Consider the following 27,425-nt stretch of genomic DNA (forward strand, 5'->3'; position numbering starts at 1 on the left):
TCTACTCCCAGAAATAAGCTTATTTAAGATTAAGCTCCAGGGGAAAAATAGATTTTACCAAAATATTCTGTAATTGTTCATAAAGTCACTTAGATCTAGAGAAACATCAGTTAATTTTCCCATAATTTTAAAATTAAGAAATAACTAAACAAAAAGAAAATATCCAACTCACTCCAATGTCCATTTCATTCATTTGTCCAGTTCATTCCTGCCAGGAAAATCTTCATGACATTCCTACCTGATCCATCACAACCCAGAGTTCTCAGGGCCCTGCCCAAGTCTGGTCATTAAGAACTTTTCTTTACAACCCAGAACAGCCATGGGAGTTTTCTTCTCCAAGCTTCTCATATTTTTGTCATAGTTCCTATGTATTTGCCAAGGTTTCTTATTGTTATTACCTGTAGAGAAACCAAAAAGGCAGGGACAGAGTATAGATATAAAGACTGGGAGGACCGCATACCCTTTATAGGGGACCATACCATGTGAATAGTCAAGGAAAGCTCCTAAACAAAGGAACAGAGCTAGGTATTGAAAGATAAATAAGAATTCAACAAGCTAATAAATGGAGGGAGGTCATCACAAGCAGAAGGCATGCAAATCTGGAAGCACAGATGTGTGATCAATATGGTGTTCGACATTAAAATGCCAGCTAAGGACTTGACAAGAGGTAGTCATCTGTTTTGTGCTGCTAACAGAATACCAAAGCCCGGGTAATTTACAAACAGAAATTCATTAGCATACATTTCTGAAGTCTGGGAACTCCAAGGCCAAGGCTCCAACAGGTTTGGTGTCTGGCAAAGCCATTTTTTTTCTTCCAAGATGATGCCTTACAACTGCCTGGAGTCTCACATGGCAGGTGGAAAGGCAAGGGCCCAAGAGAACAAACCCAGTACTGTAGCATTGGGATTTAAGTTTCTAACACATTGATCCTGGGACACATTCGGACCTTAGAAGTAGGCAAGGCCAGGTCATGGAAGGCTGCGATGCTTTAACCTGAGAATTTCAGACTTTGTCCTGTTAGCAGAAAAGATCCAGAAGCAAGAACCTCTCCAATTCTCTAGAAGAATACAGGCAACTTCTATGGGTAGAGTAAACATAAGAGGCTGAAATATAAATAAGGGCATCCTGAGTAGGGAAAGGGTGAAAAGGAAGATCGGGACTTATGTCAGTACAGTAGAGATTAAAAGAAACCCAATTAGAATTTTAAAATAAAGGGAAAAGCACAGTCAATGTGATGGTGGTCATCCAAGAATCTGGGTTAAAATCCTGGCTTCACTTCTAATTGGCTACAAAATCATAAGAAAATATTCTCACCTCTCTTAGTTTACTGATCTATAAAATGGGGAAATTATAAATTCTGTGAAATTTTAAAAAATAAATGCTTCTACACATTTAGAATGTTGACAAGGACAAAACAATTGCTTATAACATCCCTTACAATCAGGTTCAATATCATACAAAAGCCTGAATTAAGAGTATTATGTTTCAAATCATGAAGTCTAAATATAGTTAGATCAGATGTCATCACTGAGGAGATAGGGACATGAAAACTCTCTGTACTACTTTGTAACTTCTTGTGAGTCATTACTCAAAATAAAAGTTGGTTATGCTTTGTTTTATTTTGTTTTGTTTTTAAGAAGTAGGGGCTTTCCAACTGCAGTGACAATTCATTCAATGTGTTTTTGAATAACCAGTATGTGCCCTACACTGCTCAGGATGCTGGGTTCCCATGTGTAATGACATTCATAAAACTCATTTTCTAATAGTCACAAAAGTAATTAACCAAGTGACAGTATAATTTTCAGTTTTTGTCATTTCTCTTTAGCAGAAACATGGAAATAAAAACAAACCGTTGGAAATGGAATTATGGTTATCTTACCTTCACACCCAAAGATGTACTTTCTTTTGTTCAACTGTTCAATTTTCTGAAAGCTTCAATCCAGTCAGATGCATTCTGTATTTCTGAGTAGGGTTTTTCCCAATCCTCTGAGTACAATTGCACAGAAATCACAAGTCCTATCCCACAGAGCTTAGCAGTGTTGCTCAATAGAGACATGATTGGAATTTTGAGCTGAACGACTTAGTAGAGGTTACAATCCATTCTGTTTAGTTGAGGACAGGATAGGCACCTGAATCCAGGGTGCATGTCTTTATGACAATAAAAAGACCTAATTTCAGTCCCCATTCATCTGCCACTGCAACAAGGACAGGGCACCCTAGAGTATAAATCATCTGCACAGGCTTCCACTGGTGGCCTACTGCAGTCAATCATAACTCGTCAGTCACAAGTACATATCCTGTATTCTACCCATAATTCTCCCTTCCTTCATTGTATAAACATCTCCATTGACTTCTGTTTGCTAATTGTTCAGCCAATTACTTTTGTCACAAGAGTGACTCCTTCCTTTACCTGCTAGTTCCTGAACACAATGAATCTAAAGTGCCCTGGTTGCATGCCTGAAATCCTAGCAGCTCAAGAGGCTGAGGCAGGAGGATCACAAGTTCAAACCAGCCTCAGCAAAAGTGAGGTGCTAAGCAACTCAATGAGACCCTGTCTCTAAATAAAATACAAAATAGGGATGAGGATATGGCTCAGTGGTTAAATACCCCTGAGTTCAATCACTGGTACCAAATAAAAGAAAAGAAAAAAGTGCCATGGTGACAGTCATTGCCTTTAGTTCTGTGAGACCCTCACTATCTCTCCTTGCTGGAGTAGACCAACTTTAAAGACCAAGAACTCCAACCTACAGAGCACAGAGATACACTTAAGAAAGCATGATGCCCCCATGGGTCATTGGGAGTGATGTTAATGTTAAGTCCATTCCTTCCTCTATCCTCTGGTACTCAGACCTGTGTGTACCCTAACCTTCCAGAGCATTATCTTTAAGCTGGCACCTCATCTGTTCCTTCAGTAGTCCATTCCAGGGCTATCAGAGGACAGCTTATTCTAGATGATACAGTACATGGGTTTTTTGGTCATGAGCCTAATCCTATACTTCCTTCACTATGAAGTGGGTCCTCTGATCAGATATTATGTTGTGTGAATTTCCATTCCACTTAAGAAATCACAAAAGTCCCCAGACAGTAGCAAATAGTGTTGATTATAGACTAGAAGACAAAAAAGCCAAGTTCATATCTTGAATAAGTGTATCAGTAGAAGGATGGATGAAAGGCCTTTGCAGAACAGAAATAGCCGAATGTCAACTTGGTCCAAAGAAACCAGTTGGTCTCCTGATGAAACTGTTCCTTACTGGGGGCTTGGTGTGGACCTCTATTGTTGGCAAGTCAGATTCAAAGATATCAGTAGCCAGATTAGCCATGAGAAAAGGTGGACCACCATACTGACAAATGAATAGTATTCCTCTCTGCACCACGGCCACTCTATCCGGGTGCCCATTGTGGCAACATTGGAGTGACCATTGAAAAAGCCTGGATAATATCAACTGGTCAAGTCATTTTTTCCCATGCACTGCTTGCAGCTCCAGCCATTAGGAAGCTCTCCCTTCTCTGTTGTCCCTCAAGGCTACCCTGAATGCAGCTGTAATGCAGTATCTCTATTCTTTTCTTTGCAACAGAATAGTGACGAACCTTTGTCTTCAGCTTAAACACCATAAATATGAGTGAAGCAGTGCCACTGTGCATCCCTGGTGGATGATATGGGCATCTGAGCTACTTGTTCCTTGCCTACTCATGGCAATCTGGTTTAGTGTGGACTTCATATATGATGTACTATTCCCATTTTTATGGTTTAGATATGAGGTGTTCTCCAAAAGGTCCTCATGTATGAAGTAATACAAAAATGTTCAAAGGTTAAATTATTGGGTTATAATGATCTTAACCTAATGTGTGCATTAATCCACCTGAGTGAATTAACTGGGTGGTAATCATAGGCAGGTATAGTGTGAGTGGAGGAGGGAGGTTACGGGAATGTACCTTTGGGGCTTAGGTTTTGTTCTTGTAGGGTAAAAGTCACTCTCTGTTCTTGATGCCATGTCCTGAGCAGCTTTCCTCCACCACATCCCACCACCTTATCTTGGTTCCTGAGCAAGAGTTAGCCATCTGTGACACCATGAGCTCCAAACAAACTTTCCTCCTCTAAAATTATTCTTGTCAGGTCTTTTGGTCACAGTGACGAAAAAGCTGATTAAAATACCCGTATTCTGATGGATGGCCATTGGCTCTGCCTGACCTGACAAATTAGTATATCTAACAAAATCTAGCTCATATGGTAGTTCCAAATACTGTTGGTGCCCTGTTATCAATAATTCTATCTCTATCAAAGCTCAGAAATATTTCAGGAAAAAATTTTTTAAAAGACATTAATTTTAGTCTACAGTCGACTTGGCCTTGTCCAGAGATCTAGGACATGCATTTTGATTCTCCCACTCAGATGTCCATCAACTCCAAACTACACCTTTCCCCACTGACATTTCCAACACTGTAGATTCTGCCATATTATCTGTCTCAAGTAGGACAGTTATTATACTGCTGTGCACACAACCTTTCCTGCTTCAGACCCCTCCAAGCTGTCAGACTTCCATGCCATCCAGTAAATGAATCAAAGTAACATTCCTAGATGTACAAAGTGTTGTCTCCAAAAATTAAGGAGACCTTATTGATATCTTACCTCCTTATTTAAGGTAGGAAATGTAAGACACAGTAATTTATTTATTATGTGGGAATAAGAGAGTGGATATTTTCACAGCCCCTCACTACTGAGTTATTCAAAACTTTACTGATAGGACATGTTCCTGAATTTTCAATGTATCTCCCAATTTCCTGAGGGTATATTTCTTATTAAAGCCTCTAATATACTAGACATTTCTTTCTTGTCCTTCACAGTTATGTCATCAATATAAAGGGATCAAAGTGATATTCTGCAGAATTTTCAGATGGTCCAGGTCTCTTCAGACCCTATTATGACAGATCTTAGGAGAGTTAACATAGCCTTGGGCAAAATAGTAAATGAATAGCACTATCTGTTCCACATGAATGAAAACTCAGTTTCTGAGTCTCTTTTCTGATCAGATTACAAAAAAACACTCTTGCTAAATCAATTCCCTTGTGCCCTGTACCTGAGACCATACTCAACTATTCTAGTAAAGGTATCACATCTATTACTACAGGCACAATCAGGGCTGTTATTTGTTTGAGTTTGGGTCTGTCTATAGTTATTCTCCAGGATCCACCTAGTTTTCTGCAAGGACCAAATTGGTGAATTGAGGACTTCACTTTGGCCTTCCTGATGGGGGAACCAAAATGAGGTTACTTGAACTGCCAAGTACATCTATTCCAATTAATCATTCAAAGACTGGAGGAATAACTAAGGAGAATGACTGCAGACCTCATGGACCATCCTATTGTAGCCAGGATGTTATTTATTACCTGGCCCATAAGATTCTGCTCTAACAATGAGGCCATAATAACACTCAGATCTCTGGCTTTTGTGTCTACCCAGAAACTGTGCCTAACAGTCTTTTAAAGTGTCTGTGTCTTCCTCTATCCCCAGTTTATAATCATGCAAACAAATGCACAAAAGGCCCTCTGGGAAGGACTAGGGGAATCATACAGTTCATGCCACAGTGTTGCAAGAACTGGATCTGTAACCACTTCTCCTACTACTTATGCTGGCCTGTGAGGGAAGCACCACTGAGCTGTTTAGTAAAGCTGGGGTCCCTTTCACCACTTTAGGTCGTCTTAATGAATGGTATGTGCGGGTTCTCAAACCCTCTTATGAAAAAGATTTCTTTGGGGGTCTTCTGGCTTCATAAAGTATATCTATGCCCATTTCTTTTAACTATTTAGTCTTTACTATCTGTGGGAGCAAATTTCAGAATTTCCATTTTGTTTAAGAAGGACCATCACTTTCTCCAGGCTTCTAAGAACTACCCTAGAAATAAACTTGCCCTGCCTCTGGAGTTTTAGGAAGGCTGTTACATTCTATGCCTGAAAAAGTCATTGAATTCTTGCTTCTCCAGTCTTGGGTTCCAATTCTAACCATCAATCAGCAGATACTCTTTGAAGCACTGGTTTGTAAGATTCTGGATCACATAGTCAGTTAGTGGTATCTGCCATGGAAGGAAAAGAGGGAATTTTTAGACCACCCTCATAGTTTGCCATTTCTTTTGTAGACATCTGTACAACTTGTATAATCTGTAAATATAGGATTGAGTACAGGCAAGCTGCCCACAGAAGAACAAAGTTCTTGACCTCTGCCTCAGTTCCCTTATAGTCTAACCAACCAATTTAATTAAATTGATAGATCATGCACTTCATTTTTTCCAAGCACAGATGTCAAAAGGAGGATAAAGCAAAGGAACCTGAAGGTAGGGAGATAAGAAGACTAAGTTGTAAAATAAAGAGTGTAAGGGGGGGGGGTGGTATGGTTGCAAATGGTACACATTTAGCTTTTCTCAGTTTTTCCTTCTTCTGATTCTCACACAGTGTTTGTTTGGAATAGGACTAGATCCCCTAAAACTCTTCCTCTGTGATTTAAAAGATCAACTCTATGATTAGTTTGATTCCTCCTCAGTCATTGCTGAAATCCTTCCTAGGTGGTTCCATCTGAGTTGTAACAAACTCAAATAAGAAAAGTCAAAGGCCTCCTGTTGGCCTTAATTTTCGTCAGTTGCCATCTGACAAACCAAGAGAAAAAGAAGATCCCCCCAGGAATTCATTTCTACAGCAGTATAGCCATGGATAAGAGAAAGACTGCAGTTAAGCACTGTTTTGTTTTGTTTTGGTTTTGTTAGACTCTTTCACGGGACTGATCAACATCTTGACGGATATTATTTGGCGATTCACTGGAGACTTCCTTGCACCTGACCTGGTCTGCCGAGTGGTCCGCTATTTGCAGGTATGTAGCACCTTCCAGATGTGATGGGACAAACTAACACCAAAGTTAACATGTGGGTTTTTCCTAAGGAAAACAACATAAATTTTGCACTTCTATGCAACAAACTACTCACTTCCTCCTAGGAGAAAGAACAAGCAAAATTTGCAAGAGTTTTTTAATGTATTTCTTTTGTTAAAAAAATCATACTTAAAGAAAACACAAATAAGCAATTCCAAGAATAAAAAGTATTCGATATATCAAGCATTAAGTAAAAGTTATGGGTCAGTATTAAAATTTGTGACATATTATGGCTAAATAATCTCCAGAAAATTTGTAAATTATATCTATGTTTTGCCTTCAAACTAACCCAATACTGGTTACTGCTTCTTTGGAAAAATTTTGACAGTTTGTTAGAAGATAAGCACTAACTTCCTATATAATCGCCAGCAAAATGCATTTTTAAAAATATATATTGACATTTATTTTCTCTTTTTAATTTAAATTTTATATTTATATTTTATTATTTATATTTTATTATTATTTTATTATTGACATTTCTTATTCTAATTTTCTAATTGAATTTCTTTTCTAAACTGATTATCATCCCTTTTCAATTATTTTGTAACTAGGATACTTAATATTCTCTGATTTTTGCTAAGATTCATTTTTAAAGATATCTATACTCTGCCCATCAATATGCTTCAATGTGACATGTATTATACTATATAATTAATTTAAAATATTATATGTAGCATATTTGCATTATTAATACATCATGTATGTATATAATATAGATAAAGACAACTCAATAGCATATGGAAAGAATGGACCATTTAATAACTAGTGTTAACATTGATGTGGCCTGTTTCTGATATTCTGAAATTATTTTCTAATAATTCATTTCTACTCTGATCCCAGTATTTCAGGTCTAAATTATTGCAGCTGTGTAGCTGTATAGTGCATTTCTGGAACTCCTTACTAGATGCCACTTTTTGGCAGGATTATTTAGGATTTTTGTATCTGTATTCATTTAAAAATTATTATTTTTATTTGTTTCATCATTTTTATGAAATAAATTTAGTTATAGAGCTTTTTATTGTTTAGAAAATGAATAGAAAATAGTTCCAATTTTAATCTTTCTGTTTGCTCTGTATATAACCTTGAAAATACAGTAGGTGTAAAAGCCCCTACCACTATATGAGATCGGTGTGCTTTCTTGAGTAATTTTGAAAAACATTCGATTTCTTCTTGAGGATTTGTACCTCCTTGTAGATAAATGTGTTTCAACTGCTTGCTGTATTAGTAATCAACTGCTGAGATACAAATTATGGCAAAACTTAGTGGCTTAAAACAATAAACATTTATTATCTCACAGTTTCAAAATGCAGGAAAAGAGTGATTGGGTAGGTATGGATGAAGTTTTATAAAGTTCAGCCAGATGTTTCATGAACCTACAGTCATTAGAAGGCTTGACTGGGGCTGGACACTTCATTTGCAAGGTGGTCACTCACACAGCAAGCAAGTTAATGCTTGCTCTAGGTAGAACACTCACCTCTCCACGCAGACCAATCCAGAAGTCTTAAGAGCCCTCACCACACAGCAGCGGGTTTTTCCTAGACCAAGGTGGAAGTGGCCACATGTTTTATGAACTAGTCTCCAAAGTCACAAAACCATCACTTTCACACCATTCTCTTGGTTATACAAATCAACTCTGATTCAGTACGGGGAGAACAAACTCACAAGAGAGACTAAAACCAGGAAGCAAGAATTACTAGGGACATGTTAGAGGCTGGCAATCACACCTGCATTTTTGAAATGCATATCAGATACCATTTTTTTTCCTTATTGACAACTTAAAAATTTCCTCTTTACTCAGAAATATACATGTCTCTTCTAACTATATTTACAATGAACATTGAAATTGTATACATAATAGAAAATATGGCTTGGTGGCATCACAAAATGTAGCAGAGAAACTCTTAATAATTATCTCCTCAGAAAGGCAACAAGAAACCTGACAAAAACTGTCAGAATCAAATTTTTAAGGACTCTGGAATTTAACCAAAAGCTTGCAACAACCAAGGGAGCATTTATTCATGAAAATGACTGAATCTTAGGAGGAAAAATTAGCTTTGTGGTGTTTTAGCTTGCATTATTCTCATCCCTCAGTATCCAGCTCTGCTGTAGCCTTGAAAATTAACAGTTCTCATTCCCAGTAAAAACACTCTGGCTGCCACCAGAGAGAGCAGAACAGGGCTAGAGCTCTTTCAAAGCTTTATTCCCCCAAATTTGCTAATATGTAATGTTCCTGAAGACTCTCAGAAGACCCCACTGACAAGGCTGTCTATATTTTACTTTATTCAGAACTTGCACATTGTGAAGCCCTTTTCCCTCTGAGAATTAAAAATATATATACAGGCAATCAATTAGCATAACAGATGCATGAAGTATTGGGAAACTCTTGAGGAAAACAATAGACTAAGAAAAATCTTACAATCATAAGCTGGATAATGAGATTTCCATGGGGGGCTTTGAACATTTCTGACATATTCCTTAGATTCTGAAAGACCAAGTATATGCCAGTGATGATGTCAGTCCTCACAAAGAAATAGAGAAGGCCCTAAGCTGCTACCTATGGTTGACATTGAAGCATTTGACAAAATTCAATATCATTTCGTGTAAAAAATGTGCAACAAATTAGCAATGGAAGGAAAATACCTCAACACAAGAAAGGCCATACATGATGAGGCGATGGCTAACGTTATACTCAACAGTAATAGTTTAAATGCTTTCTTTCTATGATTAGGAAGAGATGAGGATGCCCACTCTTACCAGTCCTATTCAGCATAGTATTAGAATCTTAGCATTTAAGCAACAGAAAGAAAGAAAAGGCTTCCAAAACAGAAATGAAGAAGTAAAAGTCGCCTGTTTGCAGATAATATAATATTATATGTAGAAAACTCTAAAGGCTCCACCAAAAAACTAAATTAAAATAAAATTAATGAACAAATTTAGTAAAGTTGAAAGATACAAAATTCAATTTGCAAAGATCAGCAGCATATACTACTAATATATACTAGTGTAGATTATTGACTATACATAGCAAACTATCCAAAAAAGAAATCAAGAAAATAATCCCACTTATAATTGCTACAAATACATAGTAAAACGCTGAGGAATAAATTTAACTAAAGTGGTAAAATAACTGTACACTTTAATTTATAGAACACTGATTAAGGAAGTAGGAGAAAAAAATGAATGGAAGGATATCTCATGTTCTTGTATTAGAAGAATTTATATTGGTAAAATGGTGTATACGACCCAAAGGGGTCTGCAGATTCAGTGCACCTCCAATCAAAATTCTAACAATATTTTTCACAGATGTGGAAAAAATATATAGGGAACCACAAAAGCTCAAAATAGTTAAATCAATCTTGAGCAAGAAGTAAAAATAGGAAAACATCAAACTGCCTTTCAAAATATAATTCCAAGTTATAATCAAAACAGCATGACATTTGCATAAAAACAACTTATAGAACAAAGGATCAGTTTAGAGATCCCAGAAATAAATACATATATGTATGATCAATTCACTTTTGGCAAAGACACCCAGAATATAGAACAGTAAAGGATATTTTCTTCACTGAATGGCCCTGGGAAAACTGGATGTTCACATGCAGAAAAATGAAGTTAGGTTCTTACCACACACCATGAATGAAAATCAACTCAAAATGGATTGGGGAATTAAACATAAAACCTAGAATTATAAAACCTCTAGAAGAAAACATAATAGAAAAATCTCCATAACATTTGTCTGTTATGGATTGTTTGTGCCCTAAAAGCACAAGTAACAAAAGCAGACACATAGGATTACATCAATCTAAAAATCTTTGCACAGCAAAGGAAACAATCAACAGAATGAATAAACAACCTATAGATTTGGAGAATATATTTACAAACTATATATCTGATAAAGGTTCTATTACCACAAGCAACTCAATATTATGAGCTATGGTATGGATATGGTTTAATTGTATCTCCCAAGGGTTCATGTGGATGTATCTCAGTGTGGAAGTATTGGAAGTGGTAGAAACTTCAATCGGTGGGCCTAGCAGGAGATATTTGAGTTCTTACAAGTGTGTTCATGGAAGGTAGACCTCTTGTAAGTCCCTAGTTCTTGTGAAAGGATTATCATAATGGGAACAAGCCTGGCTACACCCAGCTTTTGAATGAGAATCCTCCATAAATGTTCCACTATCTTTCATCTGTACCATGCTGTCTGATATTGAATCTCCAAAACGTATGAACTAAATAAACCTTCTTTCTTTATTCTATTGGCATAGTTATTCAGCTGTTGTTCAATTCTCTCCCTTTTCCCCCCTCCCCCTTGCCCCTCATAACCTCTTATAATTTTGTGTATCATTGAAGGTCTCCTAAGCTAACTAATACAATGGGGGGGGGGCTAATGAAAAAATGGGCAAATGACTTGAGTACCCATTTATCCAAAGAAGACATACAAATGGACAATGGGAATAAGAAACATCATTGATAATCATAGAAATACAAACTAAAACCATAATGAGATATTACCTCATTCCTGTTAGGATGGCTATTGCCAAAAAGAAAAAAAAATAATAACAAATGTTGGAAAGGGTGTGGAGAAAAGGAACCCTTGTACACTGTTGGTGGGAATGTAAAATTGTGAAGCTGCTATGAAAAACAGTATAGAGAATCCTTTTAAAATTAAAATTAGAACTATCATATGATCCAGAAATCCCACTTCTGGGTATATATTCAAAGGATATGAAATTAGAATGTCAAAGGGATACCCAGACTCTCATGTTCATTTTAGCATTTTTTCAAAATGCCTAGGATATAGAATTAATAAATGCTGATTAATCAATGAAAATATATAAAAATGTGATATAATATATATATATATATATATATATATATTCAAATATATATATATATTCAAACATACATACACACACAATGAAATACTATTCAGTCTTAAAAAAGAGGGAGATCCTATTATCTGCCACAATATGGGTGAACTGAAGGTTATTAGGTTAAGGGAAATAAGCCAGACACAGCAAGACAAATAATGCATGGTCTCCCTTATTTGCAGAATCTAAAAAAGAAAAAAAATCAAACACGTGGAAACAGAGAATAAAACTGTGGCAATGATTTCTTGGATGTGATATCAAGCACTCAAGCAATAAAACCAAAGCAGATAAGCAAGACAGTGTGAAACGAAAAAGATTCTGTGCATCAAATCCAGCAAAGGACAAAGTGAAAAGGCAAACTAAGCAACAGAAAACATCTGTAAACCATGTGTAATGCAAAGAGCTAAGAGTCCAAATATAATAGAAACTTCTACATCTCAATATTGAAAAAAAACAATTAAAAATGAGCAAAATATTTGAATAAACACATCTCCAAAGAAGACATACAAATGGCTAACAGGTATATGAAAAGATGATCAACATCACCAATCATCAGGATAATGTAAATAAAAACCACAATGAGGTATCACCCCACACCTGTCAGGATGGGTATTATAAACAAGGCAAAAAGTAATAGGTCTTAGCAAGGAGGAAAAGAAGTGAAGGAAAAGAAAATGTTTATAACACTATTGGTGGAAACATAAAGTAGCCACTTTGGAAAACAGTATGGAGGTTCCTTGAATAGAATTAGACCAATCTTACTTCTGAGCGTAGATCTAAAAGAATTAGTATTAGTACTGCTGAAGGGATAGCTGCAACTCAGGATGTTTGTAGCATTATTCCCAACAAACCCAAATATCACTGATAAAAGGATAAAGTAACTATGACATATATATAGAAAGAAATATTTTTCAGCTTAAATAAAAAGGACACCCTACTATTTGGACAACATGGATAAATCTGGAGGACATTGTGCTAAATGAAATAAGCCAGTTAAAGAATGATAAATAATTCATGATTTCACTGATATTAAGACCTAAAATAGCCAAATTCATAGAAGTAAAAAATAGGACAATATTGCCAGAGGATTTCCAGCTGGACAACAGAGAAATTTTTGCTCAAAGGTATAAAGTTTCAGTTATGGAATATGAATAATTTCTAGTTTGTGTCCAAATGCCTCAAACTAAATTAAACATGTAGTTTTTAAAGGAATAATTATACTTCAATAAATCTGCTGAAATACATAAATGCATAGATCTGTAAATAACTAAATGCATATACCCAGTTGGTCCTTTGCACCTAAGGTTTTCACATACACAGATTCAACCAATCATGGGTAAAACAATTTGTTTAAAAATGTCCATCTGAATAGATACATATTTTTCTTGTTATTATTCCCTTAAACAATACAGTATAATAACTCTTCCATAACATTTACATTGTGTGAAGTATTATTAATAATTTAGAAATCACTAAAACTGTGAGAGGATCAGTGTAGATTATATTGCAAATACTAGACCATTTAATATAAGGAAAGTTTAATATAAGGAGCATCCATGGATTTTAATATCAGTGGAAGGGTTCTGGAACCAATCCCCTGAAGGTAATAAGAGATAACTATTCATAGATTTTAATTTGGAAAAAAATAAACTAGACATCCAAACAAACCTCATAATATTAAAAGGTTAATAAAGGAGTATTATGAGCAACAACTTTATGTCCACAAATTTGATAACCTAGATAAGAGAAACCAATTTCTTGAAATTAAACCTACCAAATTCACATAAGAAGTAATGGGCAATAGTAACAGGTTTATATTTGTAAAAACAAATTAATTATTGAATAAATAACTAATCAGCTTCCAAACAGAAGGCACCATGTTCTGAAAGGTTCACTGTTATATTCTATGAAACATTTAGCTAAGAAATTGTATCAATTTTCAACCTTTCCAGAAGTTAGAAGCAGAGGCAATACCTCCTAAATTATTCTATGAGGCAAGTTTTATGCCAATACTCAAACCAGACAAAGATATTGCAAAAAAGAAAATGACAGACCAATATCTCTAATAAACATAGATGCAAAAAATACTCAACAAATATTAACAAATCAAGTCCAACAGTGTACAAAATAATTATATGCCTCAACCAACTCGGTTTATCTCCAAGCGTACAAGTCAGGTTCAACATTGAAAACTCAGTTAACATAATTCATTACACCTTTGGGTTAAATAAAAATCACAGATTATGTTAATAGATTAGGAAAAGCATTTAGGCATTTAACAAAAGCCAGTATACATTTACAATTAAAAAAAAAAACCTTACTAAACTAAGAATAGAAACTTCCTCAACTTCATAAGTAATATTTATGAAAAGAGAGGGAAAAAAACATAGCTAATCGTTTTAGTCTAGCTTTTTCATTGCTGCCACCAAACAACCTACCAATAACAATTTTAGAGGGGAAAAAGTTTATTTGGTGCTCCCAGTTTCAGAGATCTCAGTCCATAGAGAGCTCACTGCATTCCTCAGAGACCAAGGTAAGGCAGAACATCATGGCAAAAGGGTATGATGGAGAAAATTGGATCAAGACCTCACATCAGGAAACAGAGAGAGAGAGAGAGTTCCTCACCTGGAACAAAATATATACCCACCACCCCAGTTATCCACCTCTTCCAGCCACATCCTATCTGCCTAATAAGCACTCTGTTTAGGGGATTAACACACTGATTAGATTAAGGTTCTCATTATACAATCATTTCACCTCGAAACTTTCTTACATTGTCTCATGCATGAGCTTTTGGGGGACACTCATTATCTAAACTACAACACTAATATAGTAGATAATGGTGAGAAACTAGAAGCTTTCTTGCTAAGACCAAGAACAGTGCAAGAATTCTCCCTTCTCACACTCCATTTCAACATTTACAAAAAGTTCAAAATAATGTAATAAGATGAAAGAAAGAGAAAGTGTTTTAGTCAGCTTTGTCACTGCTGTGGCTAAAAGACCCAAACAGAACAGTTGTGGAGGACGAAGAGCTTATTTGAGGGCTCACGTTTTCAGAGGTCTTAGTCCATAGAAAGTTGGCTCCACTCTCTGGGGCTCAAAGTGAGGCTGAACATCATGGCAGAAGAGTGCAGCTGATGAAAGCAGCTCACAAGAAACAGAAAGTCTCCACTCTCCAGATGCAAAATATATAAGCCATAGCCACACTCCCATGAATCACTTCCTCCAGCCACACCCACCTGCCCCTACCATTCAGCTAATCGTATCAGGGATTAATTCACTGATTGGTTTAAGGCTATAACTCAATCATTTCTCTTCCAAACCTTCTTGCCTTGTCTTATACGTGAGCTTTTGGGGGAAACCTCACATCTAAACCATAATAGAAAGAAAAGGCAAACTGATTGGAAAAAAAAAAAAACACCGTCTCTGTTCACAGATTAAATGATTACATAGAAAAATTTAAATGATTAGCAAAAAAATAAAAAGAAAAAGAAAAAGAAAGAAAGAAAAGAAAAAGAAAAAACCCAGAATAAGAAATTACAGCAAAATTGAAGAATACAAGATTAATATATAAAAGTCAAATGCTTTTTGGCATACCAGCAATGAATAAGTGAAATATGAAATCAGATACACAATATAACATACACTAGCACCCCCAAAAATGAATTACATAAAGTCTAATAAAATATGTAATAGATCTATATGAGGAAACTACAGACTTTAAATGAAAGTGATCATAAAAGATCTGAAATTGAGAGTTGTTCTGAGTCTATACTGGAAGATTCAATAGCGTCAAGATGTCAGGTCTTCCCAACATGAGCTATGTATTCAACACAATCCCAGCCAAACTCTTCTTGTAAATAACCACTGTTTCCAACTTTACAGAGATATGCAAAAGACCCAGAATAGACAACACAATATTGGAGGAAAAGAGCAAAATTAGAAGAGAGACACCACGCAGCTCTACTACAAAGCTGCAGTAATTAAGGTAGTTTGGTATTGATAAAAAAAAAAAAAAAAGACGAACAGATCAATGAGACAGAAGAGCAAGCCCAGAAATAATTAATAATTATTAATAATTATTAATAATTACCAAAGGTAATACAAGGGAGAAATGATTATCTTTTTAACAAATGATATTGAAAGAAGATATTCACATGAAAAATAATAAATTGATATATACATTATATTCATCACCAACTTCAATAAGAATCATTGGCATAAATGGAAGTGCAAAACTATAAAACTCATAGAAGATAACATTGGAGGAAAACTTGATGATCTTAAGTATGAAGATTATTTTGTAGTTATGACACCAAAGTTATGATCCATGAAAGAAAGAATTAGTAAGCTGGACTTCATTAAAATTAAAATTTCTGCCCTGTAAAAAATGCTTTTCAAGAAATGAGAATACATGCCACAGACTGGGAGAAAATGTTGGCAAAAGATATCTAACAAAGGACTATTGTTCAAAAATATACAGAGAATTCTAACTCAATAAGAAAATGAACAATCTCACTTTTAAAAGGTGAAAAGAAAAAACAATCCACCAAGAAGATGGCAAATAAGCTAATGAAAAGATGTTCAACATTATGTCATTGGAGAATTTCAAACTGAAGCAACAATGAGAAACCACTGCACACTTAAAAGAATGACCAAAATCTAAAACATAAATAACACCAAAATCTATTGAGAATGTTAAACAACAGAAACTTTTCTTCATTACCAGTGGAATTACAAAATGGTACAGCAATTTTGGAAGACACATCAGCAGTTTATTCTAAAACTTATATTCTCACCATATAATTGAGCAAGTATGTTTCCTGTTATTTGCCCCAACAAGTTGAAAATATATGTCCACACAGATACCTGCATATGATTGTGTGTAGTAGCTTTATTCATAATTGCTAAAATTTGGAAGCAATCAAGATGTCCCTCAGAAAATGAAGAAATAAGCTGTGATCTATTCATACAATGAAATACTACTTCATGGTAAGAAGAAGAGAGCCATCAAGTTCAGTTAAAGCTTACATGTCCCATGTAGAGATATTGAAGAACCTTAATTGCATACTACTAAGTAAAAGAGCCAACCTGAGAAGGCTACATACTGAGTGATCCAAATACATAACATGTAAAAGGCAAAACTATGAAGACAGTGAAAGGATCAGGATCATGGAGGACTTGGGGGCAGTAAAACAACTCTAGATTAAATCATAATGGTGGATACGTGGCACAATATATTTGTCAAAATCCATACAATGTATAACAGTACAAATGATTCCTTATGTAAACTATGGATTTTTGGAGATAATGATGTATCAAGTAGGTTTGTCAGTTATAACAAATACACCACTCTTGGGTAGGACTTTGATAATGAAGGAGGCTCTGTGTATGTAGGGGCAGGGAGCTTATGAGAGACTTCTTTTCCTTCTGTTCAATTTTTCTGTTAATCTAAAATGACTCTACAAATTAAGTTTATTTTTAAATGGAATGAAAAATCCAAGAACTATTGAGTAATGTGTAGTATATAAACAATGGAAACTCCAAAACATGAAAGAAAGGAGCAGGAGAAGAATTTGCAATACTAATAAGTGTAAATTTTCTGAAATTAATGGCTGACACCAAACCACAAATTCAGGAATTTCAGAGAACACCAAAGCAAGATAAATACCAAAAACATATATCCCTTCTCATTGCACATTCAAATCACACACACACACACAAAAACCAAAGTCGAAGAGAAAACCCTGAGAGATGATAGTGGGGGGGAGAGACTACTTACCTATAAAGTAATATTAATAAGAATTTCTAAGATTTGGGGTTAGAGCAAGTGTTTAGCATTTATGAAGCTGTGGGGGTTCAGTACCCAACACCAAAAAATACAAAGTGAATAAAAAATAGAAAAGTATTCAGAAAATTAAAAACTGAGGAAATTTGCCATGAGTAAACTATTCAAAGAAATTCTTCAGAAAAATAAGAAGATAATACAAATTATAAGCTCCAATCCATTTAAAGAAAGGGAAACTATTAGAGAAGGAATAAATGAAGGTGAAATATAATCTTTTACTTGTTTAATTCTACATTGATCTGCAGATAACTTCTCAATGTAATATTAGCAACAATGTATTTTTAAATCAGATAAGAAAATTGAATGAAGCAATGTTAAAAGGGATGAAAGGAGATATTGTTGAACTAAACAACTAGCAGTAAAAGTGAACTTAACTATTAATCAAGTTGATTTAAATGACATTTATAGAATACTTCATCCAACAGTAAGAGAACACATGTTCTTACAAACTCACATAGGACATTCAACAAGATAAAATATATCCTGGACATAAAACATACCTTAACAATGTAAAAAAGCAAAAATCATAAACTATGCTCTCAGATCACATAGAGTAGAACTAAAAATCACTAACCATTGAAAGAACAGATAAACAAACAAATGTACAAAAACTAGTGGACTCAGTAGGCAAAAATAGCAAGATTGAAGAATACATGGGTATTATACAAAATCAAATGTTTTCCAGCAATGAAAAATGCAATTTTGAAATTAAAGACAAATACTATTTGTGTGAGCACCAAAAATAAAGAAACTTAGTTATAACACAGACCTTACACCTTTCACCCAAAAAAAGCTCCATATAGATATAAATATAATGCATAATACTAAAATTCTTCTGGAAGATAATTATAGGAAAGATCCAGGGGATCTTGGGTATGTTCATTTTTACATATAATACCAACAGCATAATCCACTAGAGAAAAAATTAAAATGTTGGGCTTTATGAAAATTTAAAATTTACTATGCAAAAGACATTGTTTAAGTGAATGAAAAACCAATCCACAGAATAGAAAAACATTTGCAAAGCACATATTTTATAAAAGACTTTTATCCAAAATGTACAAAAGACTCTGATACACAATAAGAAAACAAACACCCAGTTTGAAAATGGGCAAAAGATCTGAATAGACACCTCACTAAAGAAGATGGCAGCTGTGCTATGGTGGCACATGCCTGTAACCACAGTGACTCATGAGGTTGAGGCCGGAGGATCCCAAGTTCAAAACCAGCCTCAGCAACTTACTGGGGCTCTAAGCAACTTAACAAGACCCTGTCTAAAACCATTTTTTTTAAAGACTGGGAAGTGGCTCAGTGGTTAAGTGCCCCTGAGTTCAATTCCCAATACTAAAATAAAACAAAAACACAGAAGATATAAAACACATATATGAAAGAAGCTCAACATCATATGTCATTAGAGAATTGCAAGTTAAACAATGAGATACCAATACACATCTATAAGATAACAGCTAATTTTTTAAAAAATATGACAATACCAAAAGCTGAAGAGAATTATATCAATAGGAACACTCATTTATACCTAGTGGGATTTCAAAATAGAACAGCCATTTTGGAAGATAATTGCCAGTTTCTTACAAAGCTAAAGATATTCTTACAATACAATCCAGCAAATATGATCCTAGGTATTTGTGAAATTGAGTTGACAATTTATGTTCACATAAAAACTTGTGCAAGAATGCTTATAGAAGTTTTATTCAGCCGGGTGCAATGGCATGTGCCTGTAATCTCAGCAGCTTGGGAGGCTGAGGCAGCAGGATGGCGAGTTCAAAGGCAGCCTCAGCAACTTAGTGAGGTGCTAAGCAATTCAGTGAGACCCTGTCTCTAAATTAAAAAATACAAAAAAGGGCTGGAGATGTGGCTCAGTGTTAAATACCCCTGACTTCAATTCCTGGGACCAAAAACAATAAAAAAGTTTTATTCATAGTCACCCAAACCTGTAAGAAACCAAGATATCCTTCAAAATCTGAATGTATGATGGATATAAGATGACCCCCCAAAACTCATGTTAGACAAAACAGGAATGGTTAAAGATAAAATGATTAGACTGTGAGAGCTCTAACCTAATCCGTAGGTTAATCCATTTGATGGATTAATAATTTAAGGGAACTGTTCATTTTGCAAAGCACATATTTTTTATAAAAGTCTTTAATCCAAAAATATACAATGGACTCTATACACAAGAAAACCATCCACCCACTATGAAAATGGGCAAAAGATCTGAACAGACACCTCACTAAAGAAGATGGCAGATAGGTGTGGTGCCCAGCTAACAGGTAAGGCATAGCTATAGGAAGGAGGCCACTAGGGCCTGCCATTGGGGATTACATCTTGTTCCTCTGGTTTCTCCTTCTCTCTGCTTCTTGGTTTCCATGCCCTCTTGCCATGATATTCTACCTTACCTCCACCCAGAACAATGGAGTTGGTTGACCATGGATGGACACTCTGAAACTGTGAGCACAAAATAAACGTTTCCTACTCTTAGTAATTCTTGTCAGGTATTGTGGTTACAGTGATGAAAAGCTCACCAACATAGAAATTGATACCAAGTAGTGGGGTTGCTCTTTTAATTAAACTAACCATGTGGTCCAGAAGCCCTAGGGCCTGGGAGAAGTTTAGAAAAGTCTGAATATGCAGGATAGAAAACCTTAGAATGTTGTAAGCAGAGCCTAATGGGAAATTCTGGGGAGAGCTCAGAAAACCAGAATGCTGATTGGAATGCAAACAGTAAATACTGTGCTCATGGGGTTTCAGAGGGTAACAAAAACTCCACTGGGAAATTGGATTAGAGACCCTTCATGTTACATTATGGTAAAGAAGTTGTCTATATTTTGTCCATGTTCTGTGACTTTAGGAAAGACTGTAGAATGAGTCAGACGTGACTTTCCTATGTGTATATATGAATACACAACCAGTGAAACTCCACATCATGTACAACCACAGAGTGGGATACTAATTAGAGTAAGTTTATGTATGTCCATTTATGTATGTCATAAAATACTCTACTAAAAAGAACAAATAAAAGTGATGTGCTGGCAGAGGAAATTTCTAGGCAGCACAGCATTTAGTTGATGGCAGGGGTGTTGCTGGAAGCTTTTATCCAGTTTTACTGTGAGAACCAGGAGCAAAAAGCAGAGAGGGAAGTTTTGGGGAAAAAAAAATGTGCAGTTTGGCTGAAGAAGAAGCACATGTAATGTTAGGGTCCAGGGAGTTGCTAGAGTTTACTGTCATTAAAGAGAAAGTAAATACTTTGCACAGAGAAAACAGAAAAGATGCCATGGGGACATTTCAGGAATCACCATTGCAGGTCAAGGGTATAGAAGTGAAAACTCATTTAAGAAACATTGGAATGGGGCTGGGGTGAGAAACTGGGTTCAATTCTCAGCACCACGTATAAATAAATAAAATAAAGGTCCATCAACAACTAATAAAGATAGTGAAAAAAAAAAAGAAACATTGGAAGTATACTGCTTACACAGAGGAAAGGAATAAAATACTTCTCCAGGGTTTGTTTCACCATGCTCAGTCACCCAGGCACTCAGAGGAAACTGTAGCCATGGTTCAAGGAGGCCCAACTACCGTTCAAGCTGGCAGCAGACCTTGGCCTCATCTATGTGGTGATGATTCTGCAGGAGTGGAGGATGCTGGGGTTAAGTGGTCATGGAGGCTTCCACCAAGATTTCAAAGGAAAACCTGAGATGCCATCCCCTGAGAAGTTGATACATGAAGCTATGAGAAGGAAGCTTAGACTTCAGTGGATCCCCTTGGGATTAAAAGAAGCTAGTAAGGTAAAAAGGAAATCTGCTGGTTGTGAACAGAGCTAGCCTAAGAGAGAGGCCACATGAGCTAAAACAAGCACAAACAACGCATGGGCTTCACAAGCCTTTTGAGATCACATCTTACTGCCATATGTCCTGGATGCCAGAGGCAGAGCTACAGAAAATACCTGGCTGGGCTCCAGTCTAGTTTTTGTTGCATCCTTTTCTCTATACCCCTTTCTCTCCCTTTTAGAATGGAAATGTTCACTCTGTACCATTACATATTGGATGTATATAATTTGCTTTTAATTTTTACAGAGTCTCAGAGCCATGAGTTTGCCTTAAGTATCTAGGAGACTTTGAACTATTGGAGATGAGCTAAATGCATTTTGTGTGGTGATATGGATTTGAGCTTTTGGGGATCAGGAGCAGAATCTCATGGTTTGGATATGAGATGTCCTCCCTAAAGGCTTATCTTTGACAATGCAGAATGGTCAAAGATAAAATGATTATATTACAAGAGCTGTAACTTAATCAGTGAATTAATTCATTTGAATGGACTCAAGGTGGTAACTGCAGGCAGGTGAGACATGGCTGGAGGAAGTAGGTCACAGGGGCATGTCTTGGGAATTATATATCTGGTCCCTAGCTTCTTATTCTCTCTCTGCTTCCTGGCCACCACAACTAAGCAGTTCCTTTATCATGCCCCACCACCATGATCTTCTGCTTCCCCTAAGACCAGAGCAATGGAACCAGACAACCATGGACTGAAGCCTTCAAAACCATGAGCCAAAATAAACTTTTCTTCCTCTAAGCTATTATTATTGGGTATTTTGTTCACAGCAATGAACTCTCAAGCCATGAAAACATATAGAGGAATATTAAATGCACATTTCTAAGAGTCCAGTCTTAAAAGCTTATGTACTATGTACTTCCAATTACGCTACTTCTTAAAAAAGGAAAAACTACAGGACAGTTTTAAAAAAATCAGTGGTTATCAGAGATTTGGAGGAGGGAGGGATGAATAGATAAAGCACAGGGAAATTTTGCATCGGTGAAACTCTTTGGTAAAATACTGTAATGGCAAACACATGGCATTATAAACTGTCAAACTGCAATGAATTGCACAACACAAAGAGTGAACCTTAATAAAAACCGTGGAGTTTAATTAATAATAATATATCAATATTGATTCATCAGTTTAAACAAATGGACCATACTCATGCAAGACATGAATAATAGGGGAAAGTGTGTAGGTAGGAAACGGGTGAAATAGGAATTCTCTCTACTATCTGCAGTGTTTTTGTAAATATAAAATTGTTCTAAAAACTATTTTTTTAAACCAGTGCAGAAATCCTCTTTTATATGAATCCAATCTGGCATTTTTCTCAGTAAAATTTCTCTGTTTCTAGCATTTAAATCTCACTTCTCTGTGCAAAATTTTCTTTCGTTTCATATTTCCTAGGTCATTTCTGTCAGAATTAAGGGGCGGGGTAGTGAGAATTCAGACATATGTCCTCAAACTGCCATCTGTTCTCCGAATGCTATCCCATATGTTGTTGATATGTAGAGTTTTCATTGTTGACATTTATGAATTGACTATAATTGTACTTTGATTTCCTTCTTGACTTGAGTTAATTATGAGGATGTTTAAATTTCCAAGTGGTATTCAAAAAGAAAAAAAAAAACATGTTACTAATTGCAGCTCCATTGCTTGTTTTTCGAAATATATGAATTGCTTAAGTTCTACTTTTTGGAAACTATTGAGCAATTTTCTTTCTTGGTCGATTGGGATATAACCAATTGTTGAAATGTTGTCTAGATTTTTACAATAATGTGTATCTTTCTTATATTACAAAATTTGGTTTTTCTTGCTTGTATTTTTTCTTCGGTAGAAATAGTAATGTTTTATTATATACATTTAATGTGATGTTACTTATTACATATAAGTTTATGAATGTTCTATTACCATTATAGGTCATATTTTTGTCAATATAAATAATCCCTATATCACATGTAATATCATTTGCTTTGAATCTAATTTGTATTATATCAATATTATAATGAAGGTCTTCTTTTAGTTTTTAATTTCTTTATATACTTGTGACCATTCCTTTGTTTTTAAACTCAGATAGTATTTGATTTTAGTGGTTTCTCTTCCAAACAGTATATGGTTGGATCTTAGGGAATATTTTCTTTTAAAATAGTCAGTTTTAGAATGAAGCTTAAGTCATTCGTATGAATTGTGCAAACTAGTGTTTATCATTATTTTACTCTCTTCATTTTAACCTTCCTTTGTTAAGCTTTTCTTGTTCCTTATTTGTTTTTATTTGGTTATTAATTATAGTTGGCTGAAAAAATAATCCCTCCTAGATTATCTACACTAAAATACTTGAAACCTATGCATGACAAAAGAGATTTGCATGAGTGATTAAATTAGAAATCTTGAAATGAGAAGGTTATCCTGAATTAGTCCAGGGATTCATAAGCAGGAGGCAGAGGGTGATTTGACACATAGATGAGAAGGTACTGTAATCACAGAGACAGACATTGATTGATGTGTCCACAAGCAAAGGAATGCTGGCAGTTAGCTAAAGCTGAAAGAGGCAAGGGATGGATTTTCCCTCAGAGTTTCTGCAAGGTCTAGAGCCCTTCATAGACCTTTATTTGGGTCTAGTAGAACTGATTTTGACTTCCAGTCTTCAGAACTGTGGAGAGAATAAATTTGTGGGTTTTTTTAAGTCACCAGACTTATGGAATCCGTTAGAGCAGTTATAGGATACATACATTAATTTTCTCTACTTTTATTTCACTCCATCATAGCTATATTTAGTTTTTAGATTTACTATATCTACATCAGAATACAGGCAAAAGAGATAGATAAAATGTCTAAATGGAAATTTAACATGATTTCTTTCCTGTTACTTTCTTCCCTCATTCCACTCCCAGATTTTTCCCTGAAATTTTTCATAACTACATTTATAATTATTTTGTAAACATTTTATATTTTCCTAACATCTTTACTTACCATAGTTGTTGCTATTCTATCCCCTTTCCTCTTCTGGAGTTTTTAATTTTGAAATAATTCTCAATCAACTCAAATATTTCCTCAAGGAGAATTTAAGGAAGAGCATGTGGTATGTGGTATTAAATTTCCTCCCTTCTATGTACTGTGCCTTGGCACAGAAGTTATATTTACAATATTCTTGGATCATAATTTTTCTTTCAAAACTCTGAACATGTTGTTATACTGTTCTCTGGCATTTATTTTTGTGGAGATGAAGCGTGATAATTCAAAATGCATTTTTTTAGATAAACTTTTTTTTTTTTACCCTGCCTAGATGTTTGAAGATGTTTCATCTCTGAAGTTGAATATCATTTTGATAGTGTCTCAAAGTTAATCTCTTTTTGCTAACATTTTCTGTTGCTCTGTTCTGTGCCCTGGCCCTATGCCCCGTGCCCTAGTCCCGACTTTGGTGATCCTTCCTCTTGCTCCAGGTCCTGACTCAAGGCAGCTTCAGATGTTCAAGATTCTTATGACCTTTTCCATGACCTTCCATCCCATTTGTTGCCTTTCTACAATGCCACCTCCTCCGCTGTGTGTGGTCAGCCTCAATAACTCTGAATTCATGCACTGAACATAGAAGCCTCATTTTTCTCGAAGGACACAAATGTCTGATTTTTCCCTTCAACTAAGCCATCCATTTTCTCTATCTCTATTTGTCTCCTTTACACAAGAGTAGAATTCCTGTTTATGTCTCTCAGGGGAGCCTTCAATCTGAACATTCCTCACTTTCCTCTCCCTGTGGCACTTTCCACAAATTAAGTGCTGAGGTGCATTTGTGGTAGTATTACCAAGGGGGGGGGGATACGGTATACAGATGGTCCTCAACTTCTCATGATTTAATTTATAATTTTTAGACTTTATAGTGGTGCAAAAAATACCTATACAACCATTCTGTTTTTCCTTTCAGCAGAGTACTTAATAAATTAAGTGAGGAGTTCAACACTTTATTGTAAAATAAACTTCATGTTTGATTATCTTGCCCAAATGCATGCTAATAACGTTAAGTCTTCTGAGCTCATTGAAGGCAAGCTAGGCTGAGCTAGGTTAAATATATTAAATGCATGACCAACTTAATGTCTTTTTGACTTACAATGGGTTTATTGGGGTGTAACCCCATTGTAAGTTAAGGAGCAACTACAGTTGGTTGTTACTTGTCTGAGCTGGAGGAAGAACAAAAAGGTACAAATTCAGCACATAGGTAAATACCAAGAAGAAAGACACTCATCTTTAGACTTCAGTCTTCAGTGTTCTTTACTCGTCTACCCCCTCTATACTTGATCCTAAGTTTACAAAGCAGAGAAAAGCTGGGGTCTTGGTAGAAATGAAGTTTCGAGTTACCTGACAATTTTCCACCATGATCATCCTTTCAGAGATATTTCATTTAATTACATTTTAAATATGTCACTTGCAGAAGAGATATTAATTTCTTATATCCCAATTTCTTCTTCTGCAGAGTATGCAAATAAAACTGCACAAGATAATTAAAGGGTGTAGGTAAGGTTAATAAAAGAGGCAGTGTGGAGGAGGGAGAGGAGACTCAGAAACTGACCCTAGTGAACAGCTCTGCTAGAGAAGTGGACGAAGCAGGGGAGCTCTCTGATGGTGTCGGTGCTGCTGATGATAAATGATTCAGAACAGCACATGGACCTACTGAAACCGGAACCCTTCTATCATTTCTCAACTATTCACACTGATAAAAGGCAAATGAACCTTTGTTTCTAATTATTCTGGAATGTCAATTGTGGCAGAGAAAATTAATTTAGCTTTAAAAGTCAATTACAAATAAATGTACCATGCAAATGTCAAGAGGGACTGACTGATCCTGTAATATGGAATTTCCAAGAAGCCAGTTGAATGAGTGAGTGGGAGCTAAAAGCATTCTCACCCATCACCAGTAGCAATGCAAATTCCAGCATCAAGAACTGCAACCTGCTCCTCAGCAGGGAATGTCAGCGCCCCCCCCCCCGCCACAACCCAGCCCTCATCCCAGATTTCTAAATAGCATAAAAGACAATTCTTTCCATTACATGTGCTCCTCACCTGTATGACGTCACATAACTCATCTCACTTGTATTTTTAGGTTGTACTGCTCTATGCCTCTACCTACGTCCTGGTGTCCCTCAGCATAGACAGATACCATGCCATTGTCTACCCCATGAAGTTTCTGCAAGGAGGTAAGCAAGCCTCCCTTCATGAGGCATCTTCCTTGAATGAGGGTGGGATTATTTTCATTGATATTCTATTCTTAACAATAGTGCTCTTATTTTCCTCCTTCTTTTTCTTGTCCTCTCTTTGTTCTCCTTCAGTACTTCCTTCCCCACTTCATAGGTCTTGTTGTTCAAAGGGGTATAGAAGAAAAAGCTGAGGTACCTGGGAAAATGCTTACTGTTCCCAGGGATGGCTAAGGACCCATCTTTGACATTGACTCTGTGTTTCCACCAAGGTCCTTTAGAGCCCTATTGACAAGCATATCTGCAAAGAAATGAACACTCCCACTTCAACTTGCTCACTTTCTAGAAACTAGCACTTCATAGTTCTTACCCCAAAACTACAGGAAAAAAAATGAAAAAGATATTTTTTTATTGATTATTATACTGAAAACAAAGGAAATCCTCCTTGACCCAGAAATAGTGAAGATCCTTGATAGAAAGAAGCAGATGGGTCAGCCCACAGAACCCCAGATGATGCTTGCAGTAATATGTCAGATGTATTCAGAGTGCTCCTAGAACAGACTCTGTACGTGCCCAGAGCAGGAGAGGACCCAGGAAACAGAAAGAGTGATTTCTACAGCACAATATGGAGGGTTAAGTACATTTCCCTTCCAGCTGCCCTCCTTCACTCCACACAGGCAGCAGAAATGGAGTCTCTGCTTTCAAATAAGCAAGCTCAGTGAGAATGCTGAGTTCAATGAGACAAACTGGGGCTGTGGGAAGCCTTGGAGAGATGGTGGGGA

General features: G+C 35.9%; 1 protein-coding gene across 3 annotated transcripts in view; it reads left to right on the plus strand.

Annotated features, from left to right (window-relative positions):
• Npsr1 (neuropeptide S receptor 1) overlaps nt 1–27,425 on the plus strand; it is a 191,206-nt gene that overhangs the window by 135,303 nt on the left and 28,478 nt on the right. The window contains exons 3-4 of one of the 3 annotated variants that reach the window (XM_026387631.2): nt 6,753–6,856; nt 26,553–26,646. The exons of 1 other annotated variant lie outside the window; for it this stretch is intronic. In XM_026387631.2, the coding sequence (XP_026243416.2) occupies nt 6,753–6,856; nt 26,553–26,646 (198 nt within the window). The remainder of the gene's footprint in view (nt 1–6,752; nt 6,857–26,552; nt 26,647–27,425) is intronic. One more of the 3 variants, XM_077796776.1, reaches the window with a different exon arrangement.

This window comes from Urocitellus parryii, chromosome 3, assembly GCF_045843805.1.
Source record: "Urocitellus parryii isolate mUroPar1 chromosome 3, mUroPar1.hap1, whole genome shotgun sequence".
Taxonomy (NCBI): Eukaryota; Metazoa; Chordata; class Mammalia; order Rodentia; family Sciuridae; genus Urocitellus; species Urocitellus parryii.